The sequence below is a fragment of the Pelodiscus sinensis genome, chromosome 31 (genome assembly GCF_052426305.1).
Source record: "Pelodiscus sinensis isolate ZL-2025 chromosome 31, ASM5242630v1, whole genome shotgun sequence".
Taxonomy (NCBI): domain Eukaryota; kingdom Metazoa; phylum Chordata; order Testudines; family Trionychidae; genus Pelodiscus; species Pelodiscus sinensis.
Window position 1 is genome coordinate 16,662,085 of NC_143082.1, and position 18,351 is coordinate 16,680,435.

The 18,351-nt window shown below is 49.0% G+C and overlaps 2 protein-coding genes across 8 annotated transcripts in view; one reads left to right on the plus strand and one right to left on the minus strand.

Annotated features, from left to right (window-relative positions):
* SENP1 (SUMO specific peptidase 1) overlaps positions 1-7,633 on the minus strand; it is a 33,193-nt gene extending 25,560 nt beyond the window's left edge. For 3 of the 6 annotated variants that reach the window (XR_016348149.1, XM_089774598.1, XM_089774595.1), the window contains exons 1-6: positions 7,502-7,633; positions 5,969-6,019; positions 4,847-5,019; positions 3,431-3,515; positions 2,596-2,758; positions 769-928 (exon numbers count right to left, since the gene is read on the minus strand). Coding sequence is in view for 5 of the 6 variants with exons in the window: in XM_089774598.1 (XP_089630724.1) it covers positions 769-928; positions 2,596-2,758; positions 3,431-3,515; positions 4,847-5,019; positions 5,969-5,972 (585 nt within the window). In the remaining variant the exon portion in view is untranslated. The remainder of the gene's footprint in view (positions 1-768; positions 929-2,595; positions 2,759-3,430; positions 3,516-4,846; positions 5,020-5,968; positions 6,020-7,501) is intronic. The other 3 variants (XM_089774597.1, XM_089774596.1, XM_075916621.2) reach the window with 3 other exon arrangements.
* A 2,261-nt stretch (positions 7,634-9,894) lies between these two features.
* PFKM (phosphofructokinase, muscle) overlaps positions 9,895-18,351 on the plus strand; it is a 36,491-nt gene continuing 28,034 nt past the window's right edge. The window contains exons 1-2 of one of the 2 annotated variants that reach the window (XM_006139070.5): positions 9,895-10,075; positions 14,198-14,296. In XM_006139070.5, coding sequence (XP_006139132.4) covers positions 9,910-10,075; positions 14,198-14,296 — 265 coding nt within the window. In that variant the 5' untranslated portion in view covers positions 9,895-9,909. Of the gene's footprint in view, positions 10,076-12,280; positions 12,415-14,197; positions 14,297-18,351 lie in introns of those variants that run through there. The other variant, XM_025179474.3, reaches the window with a different exon arrangement.

The window sequence follows — 18,351 nt, forward strand, 5'->3', positions numbered from 1 at the left end:
CAAGAAATTAACGTTGCCTGTCTACACTGGCCTCTTGTGCAAGAACAGTTGCGCAAAAGGGCTTATCCTTGAGCGGGTGCGTCAAAGTATTTGCGCAAGAAGCACTGATTTCCTACATTAGAACGTCAGTGTTCTTGCACAAGTACTCGCAGCCAGTGTAGACAGGTGGCAAGATTTTGCGCAAAAGCAAGTGCTTTTGCACAAAATCTTGCCAATGTAGACACAGCCTACCAATAATAGGAAGTGAGCAGGAACAGAGACACACTGGGTTATAGACGCGCTGCTGGAGCAGACACACCTGCACAAGGGGTCTCAGGAACTTATAGAACATTAGCCCCACAGGATCAGAGAGCTACCAGGGCTAGACTGTTTGCTGAGCTTGCCTACTCCACAGGAAGACGACTGCCATCTGAACTCCTGTCTGACAGAAACAAAGTACAACAGGAGCAGAGACCACTCCATCTATTGAGGGAATGTTGATGCTAATCTTCAAATTCCATAAGAACCCTTGCTCAACCTCTTCACACTTCACAAGGCTGGCAGGAGCTACAGCAGGTCCCATGAGGGTCTCCTATCATTTCCCCGCTCCTGAGAGCTCATGGGGAAGTTGTCCCCACCCTACCCACTCCCACTGCAGTGGGATTTTGGAAGGGGTATGGGTTGGGGTTCAGGAAGGAAGCAGTACTTTAATATCCCAAACAGCAGCATACAGTCTTATCCAAAAGAAGACCCTGTATTCAAATGTAAGTCTGCCCTGCTTGTCCTTACCTCTTCTGCAGTGCTGACGAATCTCCTCTGGGTTTTCTTGGGACTCAGCAGGCTGCGACGGCACGAGGGACTTGTAACCGGCTTGATTGGAAATGTTTTTTCATATGCAGATATGGGGCAATGATGGTTTGACTTCCCTACAAAACTATTTGACATTCCACTGGGGAAAGAAGACAGAATGTTAGCTACAAAATAAGCATTAAATCACTGATACGTATGAATTTTCCCAGAAACCCCCTCAAAGTACCAGGGAGAAAAAGGAGACCAATGTAAGGCTGAAGGCCACCCCACAGCGTCCCTAAGACTGAAACTTAACTTTTCACTGAGAAGTCAATGAAAACTTCCATCGAGGGGTGTCCCCATTGCTCCTGGTCAGCGAAGCAGAACTAACAGCCACTTCACTGGTCCTGTTCTCACCTGGTCATATTTTTGTTCCATTTCTCTCATCTCAGGCTCCAGGGAATAATTCATGAACTCACTTTGCAATGAAGATACAGTTCCAAGAGCTTCTCCACAGAAGTCACTGAAGCCTGATTTACACAAAGTTTCTGCACTGATGTAGCTTTGTTAGAGATGTGATTTGTAAACCTTAATTATGCCAGTAAAAAGCAGCCTTATACGGAAAGAAGAAACACGGGCATAAGGCAGCTTTATAGTTGGCATAACTACCTCCATGCAAAAGGGGGGTTGTACTGCTTTAATTGAATTGGTACAGGAAAGTGCCACAACTTGTGTGTTCACATAAGGTTTAAAAATCCCCTTTTAGAAACAAAGTTGGCTTCAGCCCCATTCCCTCCTGAGTCTTACTGCTCCCTTCTCCCCCCCTCCCTTGGCTGCCAAGTGATTACGGAATGGCAAAAAATGACTATAGGGTCATGGAGACTGTTTCTCCAGCTATTGTTTGATTGGATGGGGGAGGGGCCCTTCACAGAGATCCTTAAGCTCCCAAAGGGCTATATTCTATTGTTTGATTGGGAGCTTAAGAATCTTGGTGAAGGGCCCGCCCCCCCCCCCCCACCCACCCACCCACAGGGCTATATTCTATGCAAACTTTCTGAAGAGGACAAATTAGAACACTGATAAGATTTTCAGACACATCTACCATGCATGCAAGATAGCAGTTGGGGGGCCCAGGAGAACCTTGGCTTCCAGGAGGACGTGGACACATTGGAGAGGGTCCAGCGGAGGGCAACCAAAATGATTAGGGGGCTGAAGCATATGACTTATGAGGAGAGGCTGAGGGACTTGGGTCTGTTTAGTCTGCAGAAGCGAAGAGTGAGGGGGGATTTGATAGCAGCCTTCAACTTCCTGAAGGGAGGTTCCAAAGAGGATGGAGAGAGGCTGTTCTCAGTAGTGACAGATGGCAGAACAAGGAGCAATGGTCTCAAGTTGTGGTGGGAGAGGCCCAGGTTGGATATTAGGAAAAACTATTTCCCTAGGAGGGTGGTGAAGCACTGGAATGGGTTCCCTAGGGAAGTAGTGGAGTCTCCATCCCTAGAGGTGTTTAAGTCTCGGCTTGACAAAGCCCTGGCTGGGTTGATTTAGTTGGAATTGGTCCTGCCTAGAGCAGGGGGCTGGACTTGATGACCTTCTGAGGTCTCTTCCAGTTCTATGATTCTATGAGGACATGAAATTATTACTCATTCAATGCTGCATTAAATGTTGTTAGTATATGAACAAATTTGGAATTGTTTATCAAAGGCTTTTAAAGACATGCCGCTTGGGTGGGGAAGGGGCAGTAAATACTCCACACCACAGGATTTAGAGGAATGTTTCTAATGAGGACCCTGTGAAAGAGTGTTAAACATGGAGCAACACTGTACACACCTTGGGGTTTTGCGAGTGTCGAGATACAAGCTTCGATTCATTCTAGGTTTCTGTGACATAGAACCCAGCGTGGGTATCAAGCCCCTCCACTGTCCATTGGCACTTTGTCCAAATGTTCTCAATTCTCCTGACACCCGGTAACTCTCAGAGGATGGAACTTCTGCTGGAAGAGAAACAGTAAATGAAAAGCCTGTATGCTGAACTCCAGCAATACAGAATTAAAGGCCTGCAGGCATCACTTGACTTCAGTGCGACTGTTTGCATGTGTAAGACTCTAACCAAATGGAACAGCTTGCAGGATCAGGGCCTTAGTGATGCCTTTAGAAATATCCACACTCCTCATGCCCACCACCTCCCAAGTCACTTTCCAAAACCACAACTCAGCCCAGAAGTAAGAAAATGAGATATTCAGAGGAATCTGGCCCTAATTCCCTTTGCAATTCCCAGCCTAAGGCCTGGTCTACACTGCTGTGAGCCATTGATCTAAGTTACGCAACTTCAGCTACATGAATAAGGTAGCTCAAGTCAACATACTTAGATCTACTTATTGATGCGAGACACTCTCCTGTTGACTCCACCTATGCTTCGCATTCTGGTGAAGTACCGGAGTGGACAGAAGCACTCGGCAGCTGATTTATCACATCTATACTAGATGTAAAATGTCAATCCCTGCCCGTCAATCTGGCAGGTAGTGTAGACAAGCCCTAAGATGATATCTGAAATAGTGACTGGCAGAGCAAGAGAGCAGCTTGAGCTAGTGTGTTTTAATGCAATGTTGTAATTTGTGAGCATGGAAGGAAAACCGGTTGTGTAACTGAACTGACTCATGTTTTACCTGAGTAGTAACTTGGACTGCATGATGCATTTCCTGTTGAGCATGTAAAAGATTTCTCCAAACTGCCAAACTTGTTTGGTAAAAACTACACAAAAAGAGAATCAAAATTATTAACTGTTAAGCTTCTTACTCAAAGAAAAATGACAGAGCATGACCAATAAAGCCCTAATGTCTCTACTGTCAACACTTGTCTGGCAACATGGCAAGTGTTTAAGATGATACTATCAGCACCAGGAAGTTTACAAAATTCTGCAGTGATTTTTTTTTGAGATGGCAGTAAAATATTAAGTTTTTCACCACCACAATATGGGGAAGACAACCTGATTTCAGACCTACACTGGTAAGTCTCATTATTCTGCAAAAGCCTGGTTGACTCAAAAATAAGTGTATGCAATTGTGCATAGCTTACATATGATGTGTGCGTAGGGTGTAGCTTCCACAAAACACATATTTGTGTGTATCCGAACACATGCGTAGCTTCTACAGATTGTGCACGTACCTTTTACAGGATGTATGAATGTTAAGTGTGTTTGTGTGTCTATATGAAGTGAAGCTTTCTACATTGATTGGTAAACACAGGCTGTACACTTTTCGGTACCAAAGATTTTTTTCTATTTTAGAAACATGTGTCTGTCTGTCCATCTACGAGTCCTTTTGTTCAAGAACTCCTCCTACATGGTAAGAGCTAGAACCACCAAATTCAGTATACAGCTTCCTCTTATCCTAACTTAAAGCAAGGTTGGGGTTTGGTTGTGCCAAGAAAACAGGATGTGCCTGTAATTCAATTGTTTTTCCATAACATGGAAAGAGAGAGGGCTGACTGGAGGGAGAGCTATACTGCAGTGACCAGTGGGGACAGCCTCACCAGTAAGACAGTGGCCATCTGGGTCTGGGGCTCACCATCTTGCTGTCCATTGGACTGGGTAAGTGCCCCCGCCCTAAACCCCTTGGCCGTAGGGCCACAATGCTAAATGGGAGAGGGGTGCCGGGGATCGGAGGCAATCCTGGGTAAATCCTCTATTCGTTTATATTGTAATAGCATCTCAGGACCCCGTCACAAACCAGGTCCACTGTGCTCAGTGTTGTACAAACACAACAAAAATAGCTTACAATCTGAGTGTAAAACAAGAGACCACAAGTGGATACATCTGTAGGCAGGGAGAGCACACGAACATAAGGAGACAAAACCAGTCAACATGAACAGCAGCTGTCACAGGCTCAGCACACCAGTTGCCTAACTACTGTCAAATGGTATCACAGCAGAAAGAGTTTTAAAGAGGGAATTTGTTCTGAAACTGGCTCTTGAGCAGATTAAAAAGAAGTTTGACCAATAGAAACGTTAAATCAAAATGATGCATTTAAACAACTCGAATTGGCAAATGTGAAATTGAACATGAGTAAAGAATGATCCCAAACCTTGTCATCAGACAGTGAAAGCGGATCCCTTGGAGTAGTTGTCTGTTGTAGAGAAAAGGCCTTGAATATGGAGTTGTGATTAGCCAATGTTGCATCACCAGCCTCCATCCTCATAGAATCAGCACTCTCATCTGAGGAAACACAGCTCTGAATCCAGTTCTCACAAGGGGCTGCTAATGAAGGAGGCATTGTCCATGCAATCTCACTTTACAAGAGCTTCCCTCCAGCTAATGCCCGTAGTAAAAGCAGCTGAGCATATTGCAAAGAGCAAGGAGAAACAGTAACCCCAAAACAAAGGCACAGTCCTTTTGCCTATAGTTGGAAAACATTCCCACATCTCATGGAAATACCTGAATGTTTTGTGTCCCATTTTGCTTCTAATCCTCAGAAATCATTCAACCCTCTCATATAAATGACACTAAGGAAGCCAATAAAAGTTTTATCATGATAATACAATAATACCACCCACCCAGCTCTTATGCAATTTTCACTGGTAAATGATAAAGTTGTTAGATAGGCAAGAACCATTTACATGCCAGAATATGAGAAGCAATCTGACCTAGTGCGTAGGGATGTTAAATATCAGTTAATTTAATAGTCGAGAAACCTCATGAATTTTTATCAGTTAGTCGACTATTCTATAGTCCCGAGGGATGGGGCTGGCAGCCAGTGTATCAGCAGCAGCAGTGTGGGGTGCCAAGCAGGCACTGGTCCACGAGAGGAACTGGTTTAAAAAACAGCTCCCCTGGACCGGCTGCCTGTTGCCCAGGGCTGCTGCCTCTGATAAAGAGGCAGCAGAGTGGGGTGAAGGCAGCCCCTGTCTAAAGGAGCGGTGGGGGGGGGGGGGGGGTGTCTGAGCTCCTGGACCTGGCGCGAGCTGAAACTGAGCCGGGCGGCCTGCCCACCTGGCTCCTAATACACTTACTGCACTTTTTGCTTCTTCAGTAAAAACACAAGAACATTTTAGCTGCAAGTTTCTTTTATGTGATATTACGCAGAGAAAAGGCCCATTCTAGAGTCTGGGTGTGTCAAGGCAGCACTTAGATTCCCCGAGTTTGGTCCTGCACATACACTAAACACACACTCTCTAACATGGTTAAACAGAAATGCAAGCACACTTACCCATTTCCAGACTGCTCACATCACTGATACAGAAGATAAAACTCAATAGGACTGAAAAGGAACAGAAAAAATACATTTACAGACACAGCTCACACAACACATGGGGCCTCAAAGAGTCAAATGAAGTATGAACTAGGGATGTGAAAATGCATTATGTAGGTAAACATGTAACCACTGAAAATGTCAGCCGTTATACATTTACATGCAGGGGGAGGGTTACATGTTTACATGCCAGGGCCACCTGCCCCACTCCTCCGCTGCTACCTCTGTATCCGAGCAGCAGCGTGGGGGCAGGCGATTTCCCAGGAACAGTGTCCCACCTCCCCCCCCCCCACCTCTACATCTTGTAAAAGGCAGAAGCAGCAGCACAGTGGTACGGGGAAGCTGTGTATAACTGTGTACACATTTACATGTTCACATCCCTAGTACAAATGCTGAACGCCATGTCCAGGCCAACACTAGCTTTCCCTGAATGAAAAAGAACGCAGGGACAAGCAGGAGAGCTGGAACTTGCTATGCAAAGGTTTAAGAGCTTCCGTTTGTTACGCTGTGAACTCATTTTTCTGCACCGAACATTGACAGCTGTCATCTTTCCTACATGCTCATTCCTGGGGCACTCCTATTTCTCATCTGGTCTACTGGACACCTGGCTGAGTGGTGAGTTACCCACCACTATATACACTTCTCTAAAATGCTTCTGAAATGCAACACGGTGCACTCATATCACCATGGTCATACAGCAGGCAGGAAGCCTGGAGGGGAGAAGACACAGCCAGAGGCTGCTTTTGGCCCCCCACCACTGAGCAGGCAGAGGGAAAACGGCCCCTGCTCCCCGGTGGGCTCCATGCTAGCCTGGCTGGGGGGAAGGAAAGGTGACCTGAGGAGGGTCCGGGTGCTGCGGAGGGGTTTGCGCTCTTCACAGCTGTCTGCCAAGCCCTTAACGTCAAAACCTGCGCACAGGTTTGTACCCGCAGCCAGGCGGCTGCTGCAGAACCTGTCCAGAGTTTCAGGCTTGTAGACACAGGCCCTGGGCAGGGAGGAGGGAGCACGCGGGCACCGCGGCCGGGGCTGAAGGAGAAGGTCCGAGACTCTGCCAGGAAGATGTGAGCCCGGTGGAGTGGGGGGGCTGAGGGGGGGGGCCAGGGGGCACCACGGGCCGGGGAGCTCTCGGGGGGGGGGACTGAGGGGGGGGGGGGGGCCGGGGGGCACCACGGGCCGGGGAGCTCTTGGGGGGGGGGGGGGACTGACTGGGGGGGGCCGGGGGGCACCACGGGCCGGGGAGCTCTCGGGGGGGGGACTGAGGGGGGGGGGGGGGGGGCCGGGGGGCACCACGGGCCGGGGAGCTCTCGGGGGGGGGGGGGGGGGGGGGGGGGGGCCGGGGAGCTCTCGGGGGGGGGCTGGGAGCCATTCGGCGGACACAGCCGGGGGCGGGGGGGGGCCCGCGCGGGTCCGTGTCTCGCGGGGGGAGGGGGGCGGGGCTCTGGGGCCGGGCTCAGAAAGCCCCCGGGGGGGGGGGGCACCGGGGTCTCTTACCGGAAGCGGAACAGGCCGGAGCGCGCGGGCCCCTCACGCCCAGACCCCGGCAACGCGGCGGCCGGAAGCGGCGGGAAGCCCGGCGGCGGGACCGGAAGTGATTCTCCGGAGAGCGCCGCGGCGCGGGGCAGGTCGGGAAAGGGGCGGTGCCGGCGGCAGGCTCGTCCAGGGCGGGGGCGGGGCCTGGGGAGGAAGCCTGGTCTATGGGGGCGGGGCTCAGGGAGCTGGGAGCCCTGGGGGGCGGGGCCTGGGGAGCTGGGGGCCCTGGTGGGCGGGGCCTGGAGAGCTGGGGGGGGGGCCTGGAGGCTGGGGGTTGCGGGGGGGCGGGGCCCGGGGAGCTGGGGGCCCTGGGAGGCGGGGAGCTTGGGTCCCTGGGGGGTGGGGCGGGGCCCGGGGAGCTGGGGGCCGCGGGGGGGCGGGGCCCGGGGGGAGGCCCCGGGGGGGGCGGGGCCCGGGGAGCTGAAGGCCCCGGGGGGGCGGGGCCCGGGGAGCTGGGGGCCCTGGGGGGCGGGGCCTGGGGAGCTGGGGGGCGGGGCCCGGGGAGCTGGAGGCCCCGGGGGGGCGGGGCCTGGGGAGCTGGGGGCCCCGGGGGTGACGCTGCCTGCTGGTGGCACTTGCCCCGCGCCCCCCGGGGTGCAGCTGGGTTAGGAGGTTCGGCGGGACGGAGCCTCCAGGGTCGCCTCAAAACTCGCTGCCCACGAAGAGTGAAATTAAAGAACAAACCCCCAAGGGAACTGGGGCCCAGCCCCTCGCGCGCTCAGAGCCATGGAGACCCTAAGCACCTACCCGCTGCGCTCTGGGTGCTCTCTAGGAACTAGCACAGGCACGATTTGCCTCGTGCACCTGGGGACTCTGCTGGTTTACTTTTAGTTTGGCCTGAGTGAGGCTTTTTTAAAATGTTCTTTTATCTTAAGCCTGTTCCCCAGTGACACAAACTAAACTTCCACTATTTGATCTGAGGAAGTGGGTCTGGCCCACAAAAGCTCATCATCTAATAAACCATCTTGTTAGTCTTTAAAGTGCTACATTGTCCTGTCTTTTGTTTAAACCAGAAGAAGGCATTCCTAGCAGAGTGAGTGTGTCCACACCGGAGGCCGGACAGCAATAACTGTGTGGTCTGCTTGTCTACTCTCAAAAGTGACACTGATACAAACTACACCTAATGCCACTGCAACACGAGAGGAAACAAGCCTTTAGCCTGCTGTGTATTTTTTGTCTTCGTGTTTGTCTTCAAAGGCCCTATCATTTGGGTGCTCTACAAATCTCACAGCTGGTTAAGAGTTTTCAGCTTTCTTCAAAATCAAAATGTATTGTGAAAACAGTTCAATTTTAACACTTGATCCTCAAAAATTAATTTTATTTGGCTGAAAAATTACATTTTTGATTGAAAATTTTTTTCAACCCCAATACATTATCCTGCGCTCTCCAGTTGGGAATAGGCCAGCCCAGATGCTTTTCAGTAACACACTTCTGCTGAAACTTCCTTAAGATACATTTCAGCTGGAGGAGTCATGAAAATGAGGAAAACTTGGTATGTTCCTGACCCCTTCTTTCCTTATGTGGGGTGGTACCAGACCCTAGGGCACTGCCCTTCATTACAAAGCACTTCAGTGAAATGATAACCACTGTCCTTATGATTTCTGGCTGCTCAGTCATGCCCATGAATCAGTCTGGTTAATTATTTGCCTCCAGGTGATCAGAAATCCTTAGCTGAACTGGGAGTGCCATTAACTGGGGGCTTCTTTTCATGTGATGAATGGCGAGCCCCAACTCCCCGGGGAGGAGCCTGTGTGCAAGTTCCAGCAGAATTCTATACGGTCCTGCTGTTTGTTCAAATCGCGAGGGTGCTTTCTGCCGTGAGAATCCAAGAGGCCGTTCTGTTTGTAACTTGAATTTGCTGAGCAGTTGAAATTAACCATTTACAAAAGAAATAAAATAATGGCACATCAGAGCGATGACATTTATTTTTCTGCACTCGGGTGGAGGGATTGAAGGCAGATTGAAGCCACTTTGGCATCTCCTGTATTCTGTGGCTGTGCCTTGCCAGACTCCTGGTGTAAGTTGGAGCAATGTGAAGATGCCCTGACCTGTCTGCTTCCTATGGGCTAGTGTGGTACACTGCAGCTACAGCCCTCATCCACTTCCTATGCTGTGGGCTAATGGCAGAGCTGCAGTTTCAAATCAGCCACAGTGGCCCTCTGTGTGTGGGGAGACACACTCACTTCAAGGCACTTTTATGCTGCCAGTGACGTACACTAAGGCTGCTTCAAGTGGGAATCAGGCCTTGTTCTTTAAAATTAGTTTTCAGGGCCATGCGATTCAAACCCTTTCAATGTAAGGCCGTGCCCTTTACATCAGCCAGTAAGAGGCAGGCATGGGAGAGGCAGCTGCTCCAGCAGGCTGATATAATGTCTATAAATACAAGGGAGGAAGGCTGGCACTTTCCGGTTATGTGGACTTCATTGGACCTCTCTGTCATTGGGTCCAAGCTTTTCATTTCTGTGTCTCTTGCTTTTGCTGTTTTCTTTTTCTTCAGCTTCTTCCCGTTCTCCCAAAACAAAAAGGAGCCACCAGGTCAGTGGAGTTTGATATTTGCAGGCGGATGAGTCATCTGTGGCTGAAGGCCTGGGATGAGATTTGTAACTGTCTTTGCTTGCACCCGGGAGTGCTTTATTCCTCAAGTAATTGTCTGGTTGATTACAGTGGGTCACCAAAAGGTTTTCATTGAAACAGCTGAAGCTGCTTGGAGAAGAGGGAAGTACCGCAGAGGGCAGGAGATGGTGGTGCATTAGTGGCTGAGCAGGGAGAGATGCTGGAGTAGGAATGTCAGGAGGAGGGTGTGGGGATTTCAGCGGATGTGTAGGCACAGACCTATTGTTTGCTGGCACTGTTCTTGGTGCCTGCCAAACCAATAACCAGTAAGTGGGCTCTTTGCATGGGTGCAAACGCAGTGTGCTGCTCCTAGAGATAAGGAAGCCAGTGTCATTGCTTTTCCCTTCCCAGATACCAGGACCCACCATGCCACCGTCCCAGGGTGGCAGGTGCTTTACAAACATGGGCCATCGTAGTGATAACAAAGCTGGATCTGGTCTTTTACATCCCTGGAAATCTGGATGGATGGCTCAGCTGGGGTTGAGTTAGCACTCACTGCACTGAGTACCCAGTCGGGGAGAATGAGCTCAGCCGTGGCAGGCTGAGTACAAGGCTGGGTTTTACAGCTGACCCAGGGACAGGAGGTGCACTGCTCCCCAGGAATGAAAGCTGTCCAGTTTAAATGGAAAACTGTCAACTGGCCCCAGTGCTTCACCTCAGAGCCCTAGGGAAGTGCAGTGCAAATCTGGCTCATGGCATTGACTTAATAAAGAAGGGTTTTAAATGCTAACAGAGAGGCTTGACAAGCTACAGAGCTCCCTGCACCTCTCTTCCTGGGGACACAACCGAGACCGTTGACAAGGGGAATGTGTGCAGTGATTAAAACTAAGCTGTCAATCTGCAGCTCAGGAATGTGTTTGCCAATTAGTGCAACTTTCCTCTGTTCGTGAACTGGTAGTGCACTGATTATTATTGTGGTGGGTTTGTTAACAAGGGTGGCTGTTGTTCAGAATTGTTCTACTAGCTGGTTCAGGCAAATCCTATCCGCAACACAGCACAGACTTTCATTGTGTCATTGCTGCATTCCTGCCCATTCATTGGCCAAGCTGGGTGTGAGAGAGGAGTCTTGTGGTTAAAGCACTGGGTGAATTCAGACTGGAAATAAGGCTCAGGCCGTTACCAAAGACCGTTAATCACTGAAACAGCTTACTCTGGGCTGCACTGGATCCTCCTCAACTGGCGATTTGTAAACCAAGACTGGATTTATTTTTTTAAAACATGCACTAGTTCAAACAGCAACTAATCCGGGGGAGTCGTGTGGCCTGTGATGTGCAGGAGGTCAGACTAGCTGATTGCAGTGGTCCCTTTTGGCTTTAAACTCTATGAATTGACTCAGGAGACCTGACTGCCGCACGCTGCCCCCCATCTGATCTCAGGTAAGTCTCACAGACTTTGGGTCAGCCCCATGTGAGTCGTCTCTCTGAAGCCAGGTGCTGAAGTGATGCACGTGCTTACTACCTTCCCGAATCATGTTCTTGCCCTCTCCCAATCTGCAAAGGAGGGAAACAGCAAGCTCTTTGGGGCAGAGACCATCTCTGACAAAGTGGTTGTCCAGCACCTAGTGCAGCTGGACTCCGCGTTCATGAGGAGCCTCAGATATACCTCAAATAATAGCAGCAGAGAATGTGGGAAGGACGCAACATGTATTTCTAAATCACTTAGTAAATCGGAGACATTGAAATCAATGGGCCTACGGAGCCGAAACATTGATCAGGTTCTTGGCCCTCAAAGCCTGTTCTTTAGAGCCACTAATCACTTCACGTAGCGTGGGACAGGCAGACCTGGATTCCATCTGAACTCCTTGCCCTGCTGGGTTGGGGATCAGGAGTCCGGGGCCAGCCAAGTGTGCTGGAGCAGACGGCTCTGGGGGAGCTGGCAGCCAAATAGCGCTGTCTGTGAAGGGGACTGTGGGACAGAGCTGAGAGGCAGCTTAAAAAAAAGTCTTCCTGGTTAGCTGCCTTCTGAGGCAGCAGAGAGATGGTCCCCTCAGCCCTGGCTTGGAGATGTGGGCCCAGGAGACGAGCTACCCAGTGAACAAAGGAACCGTTGCCTAGACTTTCCAGTGACATCACAATCCGTGCTGTCGTGGAAGAGAGCAGGCCCTGAGAGCAGGGACTGAACTGAAGGGTGTTTGGCACTCCCCATTGGCTTCCTGAGGGACTCTAGCCCCATGCTGGTTCGGGGGCTTGACTTGCTGACTCTCCTTGGCGACTGGCCCAAATGCCCTCTGACTATGGAGATCTGGCATGAGAGAGAATCGGGTAAGCCCTAAACCATCTCTGCGGTGGGACATACTCTCTCCACGAAGAGCCCTCCATGGGGTGGGGTCTGCAGAGGGGGAGGGAAGCCCCGAGCTGACACTGAGAGCTGTCATTTGGCACCAGCACGCTGGCCCCTCTGGAGAGTCCCAAGGAAAGGGGGATACCCCACCCCTGTTTCCATAGCGAGGAACTCCCCCGTCAGACAGAGGTGCCCAGGGGAGTTACTGCTAGAGGAGGTCAGGGGAGCTAGGGAAGGGGATGGGAGGCATCCGGAACCAAGAGACATGAGTCTTCTGTGTCCATAGCCCTGGTCTTCTGTGGCTCATGCAGAGCCCAGTGGATTTTGAGGGACAGCCCATTCTGATAGGGGGTACATTTCACCCCTTGTTGGAACAACTGGTGAGATGCACCCCACAATGGGACCTGGGTTGGGGTTGTCTCCCCAGTAGGTGCATGTGGTTTCTGTGATTCTCAGTGAGCTATTGCCAGCCCTAAGATATTCAGGTTAGGTTGATTGGGTGGCTCCGCATTTGCCACTAATTTGCTTTCATGTCTCCTCCCCACTAACTACTGCAATAATATCATTGCTTTTGTAGCTTTATCGCTAAGGGTGCAGTGTATCAAATGCAAGCCCCGCCCCCACCCCTCCAATCCTGGACCAAGTTGCACATTCATGCAAAGTGTCCAGGAAACAACAAAGGTTCCAATCACCTTTGTGCTAACATTAGAGAACCCCGCCCCAAAACACTCAGGTACTGCATCCTGTTTTCTCACTGGTGATTTCTCCAGTCTCCACTCTTACTTGTTTTGTTGGAAGGTATGCATGGCTGCCATCTAGCGGGTCTTTTGGAATGTCAGTTTGGGACTTACACCACCTGAGAATGTGATGTGCCTTTGAACCTGCCTCTTAATTATACTGTGGTCACGTTATACCCCGCTGGTGATGTAAAGGGGCCTTAAAACGAACATAAATGTAATTTACACTCACACTTGATTATTAATAAAATCTAACTCTTGGGGTGGCTTTTCATCCCTAGAGGCTGGCGCTTTATAAGAGGGATCCCTATAATTCTTCTTGTTTTGCAGATGGAAAAGCTGAGGCACTGGGCAGTGAGGTGACATGTCCAAGTCCACTCAGCATGTCAGTGGCAGAGTGTAAGGCCAATGCAGTCTAAAATGGCCTTACCTTAACTGAGGAGCAGGCACATGGTGTTTGTGTTGGCAAAAGCTGTGTGGGACTTTCAGACCTTGGACTCAGTAGCATATTTGATACTTTGATACTTCTCCTAGCTGGCCAGCTGCTGTATGCTGCCCTGCAGTGATTAGGGACATCTGAGAAAAACCCCTCAGAGGTATGCACAGTATTAGATGTGCTGGGATGTTGCAAACCTAAATCTCAGCTCACACCACATGGCTTTGTTACTTTGCAGGGCAGTGTCTGTAGGTCAGTGGTGCGTACAATCAGTGCAACTAACAAACCGCTTTAAACAGCCTGTTTCAAAGGGCCCAAAGCAGCCGTTCCCAGCTGCTCTGCCAAAGTCTGTATCTGTTGGTCCCACACTCACAGCTTATCATGTGCATCCAGATTTAGGTGTGGCTGACGCTGCACAGAGTATAATTTACGGTATGACATTTTGGCTGGTCGTTTACTGAGTGGTGGTGTTTTGAAAGGAGACTGCAAGCAACTGTCCTGCTCCCAGAGGCTGTGTGGGATTCGGGCAGGCAAGAGGCACCCGGGAAGGGACTCTCCTTCATCAATCTATATATTATTTTTATATTCCAGCCAAGAAAATGTTGCAGCCAAAAGAAAAACATGAGCATACTCACAACCTGGGGATCGGGAAAGCCATCGCTGTGTTGACCTCGGGAGGAGACGCCCAGGGTAAGGAGATGAGCAGCACCGAGTGTGTTTGGAGTCTGTTTGAATCAGTGCAAATGATTTTCAAAAGAGACTAGGATCTGGGGACTTCAGTTTGGGGAGAGCCAAACCGAGTGGCTGGAAATTTTCAGGAAATGCGGAGGAATTCGGTTCCTCTAAGGCAGTGGCTCTCAGCCTTTCCAGACTACTGTGCTCTCTGAGGAGTCTGATTTGTCTTGTGTATCCCCAAAGTTTCACCTCACTAGAAAAAAAACTTGCTTATAAAATCAGACATAAAAATTCAGAAGTGTTGCAGCCACACTGTTATTGCAAAATTGCTCCCTTTCTCAGCCAGCCCTAACTATAAAATGAATCAGTTGGACTACAAGTATTGCACCTGCATTTCAGTGTATAGTTTACAGAGCAGTGTAAAGAAGTCATTGTCTGAAGAAATTGTAGGTTGTACTGGTTTCACTAGTGCTTTTTATGTACCCTGTTGTAAAACTAGGCAAATGTTGGGATGAGTTGATGTGCCCCCAGGAATACCTCTAACACTCCCTGGGGTACACGTACCCCTGGTTGAGAGCTGCTGGTTTAAGCTTTCCCCGCTTAGTTGGGAACTTTAAAAAAACCAGTCGTTTTTTTAAATGGTGACCAATGTGTGCAGCATAGATACATTGACAAGACCCTTTTGGGAAGGCCAATCCTTATTTTGGTGCTTAAATGCAGTATTCCCGGAGCATCCAAAATCATGAGTTACACCTCCTAAAATCCTGAGACAGGCATAGAAATCAGGAGGGGATTTTTTTTTTTGGAGGGGGAGATGTGACGGAAACAGTACATTCTGTCTCTCTTTCTTTGCTGTTTGGAGTCTTGTTTTCAAGCTTTCTTCCATGACCACAAGACTACAAACATACTTCTTTTTTTAATCGAGACCTGAGAGATGCATCATGTGTCTCCAGAAGCTAGGGATTGGAGAACATTAACTCTCAAGAGACTCGCAATAAAATCATACCATGTGATCTTGGATCAGATACCAACCCGGCTCAGGTGGCCACGAGGCCTTGTGACTTGAACATCTGCTTGGAAGCAGTGCAGAGATCTGGCATGGCACACCATTGCATTCAGAAGCCATCAGATAACAGATACAGTCTGATGTGTGAAAGGTGCCCCATTCCAAGGTCATTGATTATGGAGTTGGGGGGGTAGATACTGTATTTATTTTAAATTTGGGAGCATCAAGCGGGCAGTTCTGCCTACTGACTGGGCTGAGTAAAATACATTTCTGTTACTCGGATTCTACTCCGCCTAAGCCCAGGGAACCCAGACAGCTATGGGAGATGGGTCTGAGTCTATGCACCCCGTTCTACAGATAGGGGCACTGAAGCACAGAGAATTGGATTTGCTTAAGAATCTCCAGTCTCACAGGACCTAAGCAAGTGCTCTGTCTACTGGGTCATTCTTCCTTCCACATAACTGTATAATAAGCTCTTGGAGTGAAGATACCATTGAGCACATCCACCACGATTTACGACAAGGCAAAGCACAAGCATGTTAAAGGAAGCTGGAATGGCTCAGACCCGAGGTCCAGCTAGCCCCGTGTCCTGTCTCTGGTGGTGATCGGCACCAGATGCCACAGAAGAAGCTACTAGACTCCAGGAGCTATGGGATACGTCCAGAGAGTAAAGGGTAGAAATGGCAGTGCCATTCCTTGGATGGCCTTCTGGCACGTTTAAGGCAGGAGCCTGGAGGGTAAAGTGGAGGAGAGTCAGGGGCTGTGGAAATAGCAGCTACCCACCAGTGCTCTGCCAATGTGTGGACCAGCCCCCCTGCTCAGTACCTCGTTATGTGTGCTATCAAGCCTGAAGGAGGCTAGTGGGCAGCCAGGCGCTTAGCTCATGATCACAGGAATAGGTAGGAGGAACAATGGGGGAAGAGTTAAGGGGAATATACTTTGCATTTCAAGGTTTACCCTGAGAATATTCTGGCTTTTCATAGAATACTAGAACTGGAAGGGACCTTGAGAGGTCATCGAGTCCAGTGCTTTGCCCTCATGGCAGGACCAAGCACCATCTAGATCATCCCCGACAGATATCTGTCTAACCTGCTCTTAGATTCCACAACCTCCCTGGGCAATTTATTCCAGTGTTTAACCAACCTCACAGTTGGGAAGATTTTCCTACTGTCCAACCTAAACCTCCCCTGCTGCACTTTAAGCCCATTACTCCTTGTCCTATCCTCAGAAACCAAGAGGAACAAATTTTCTCCTTCCTCCTTGTGACACCCTTTTAGATATTTGAAAACCGCTATCATGTCCCCCCTTAATCTTCTTTTTTCCAAACTAAACAAGCCCAGTTCATGAAGCCTGGCTTCATAGGTCATGTTCTCTAAACCTTTAATCATTCTTGTCGCTCTTCTCTGTACCCTTTCCAATTTCTCCACATCTTTCTTGAAATGTGGCGCCCAGAACTGGACACAGTACTCCAGCTGAGGCCTAACTAGTGCAGAATAGAGCGGCAGAATGACTTCACGAGTTTTGCTTACAACACACCTGTTGATACAACCTAGAATCATATTTGCTTTTTTTGCAACAGCATCACACTGTTGATTCATATTCAACTTGTGGTCCACTATGACCCCTAGATTCCTTTCCGCCATGCTCCTTCCTAGACAGTCGCTTCCCATCTTGTATGTATGGAACTGATTGTTCCTTCCTAAGTGGAGCACTTTGCATTTCTCTTTATTAAACCTCATCCTGTTTACCTCTGACCATTTCTCTAACTTGCTAAGGTCATTTTGAATTATGTCCCTATCCTCCAAAGAAGTTGCAACCCCACCCAGTTTGGTATCATCTGCAAACTTAATAAGCGTACTCTCTATCCCAATATCTACATCATTGATGAAGATATTGAAGAGTACGGGTCCCAAAACAGACCCTTGCGGAACTCCACTTGTTATCCCTTTCCAGCAGGATTTAGCACCGTTAACAACAACTCTCTGACTACGGTTATCCAGCTAATTATGCACCCACCTTATCGTGGCCCTATCTAAGTTATATTTGCCTAGTTTATCAATAAGAATATCATGCGAGACCGTATCAAATGCCTTACTAAAGTCTAGGTATATGACATCCACCGCTTCTCCCTTATCCACAAGGCTCGTTATCCTATCAAAGAAAGCTATCAGATTAGTTTGGCATGACTTGTTCTTCACAAACCCATGCTGGCTATTCCCTATCACTTTATTACTTTCCAAGTGTTTGCATACGATTTCCTTAATTACCTGCTCCATTATCTTCCCTGGGACAGACGTTAAACTGACCGGTCTGTAGTTTCCTGGATTGTTCTTATTCCCCTTTTTATAGATGGGCACAATATTTGCCCTTTTCCAGTCTTCTGGAATTTCCCCTGTCTGCCATGATTTTTCAAAGATCATAGCTAAAGGCTCAGATACCTCCTCTATCAGCTCCTTGAGTATCCTGGGATGCATTTCATCAGGACCTGGTGACTTGCTGACATCTAACTTTCCTAAGTGATTTTTAACTTGTTCTTTGTGTATCCTATCTTCTAAACTTACCCTCTCTCTGCTTGTATTCACTACGTTAGGCACACCTCCAGACTTCTCGGTGAAGACCGAAACAAAGAAGTCATTGAGCATCTCTGCCATTTCCAAGTTTCCTGTTACTGCTTCTCCCTCCTCACTGAGCAGTGGGCCTACCCTGTCCTTGGTCTTCCTCTTGCTTCTAATGTATTTATAAAAGGTCTTCTTGTTTCCCTTTATGCCTGTAGCTAGTTTAATCTCATTTTGTGCCTTTGCCTTTCTAATCTTGCCCCTGCATTCCCGTGTTGCTTGCCTATATTCATCCTTTATTTGTCCTAGTTTCCATTTTTTATAGGACTCCTTTTTTATTTTGAAATCATGCAAGATCTCCTTGTTAAGCCTCGTTTAGATACTAGAAAACCACTATCATGTCCTCTCTCAGTCTTCTCTTTTCTAAACTAAACTAGCCCAATTATTTCAGTCTTCCCTCATAGCTCATGTTTTCTAGGCCTTTAATCATTCTTATTGCTCTTCTTCGG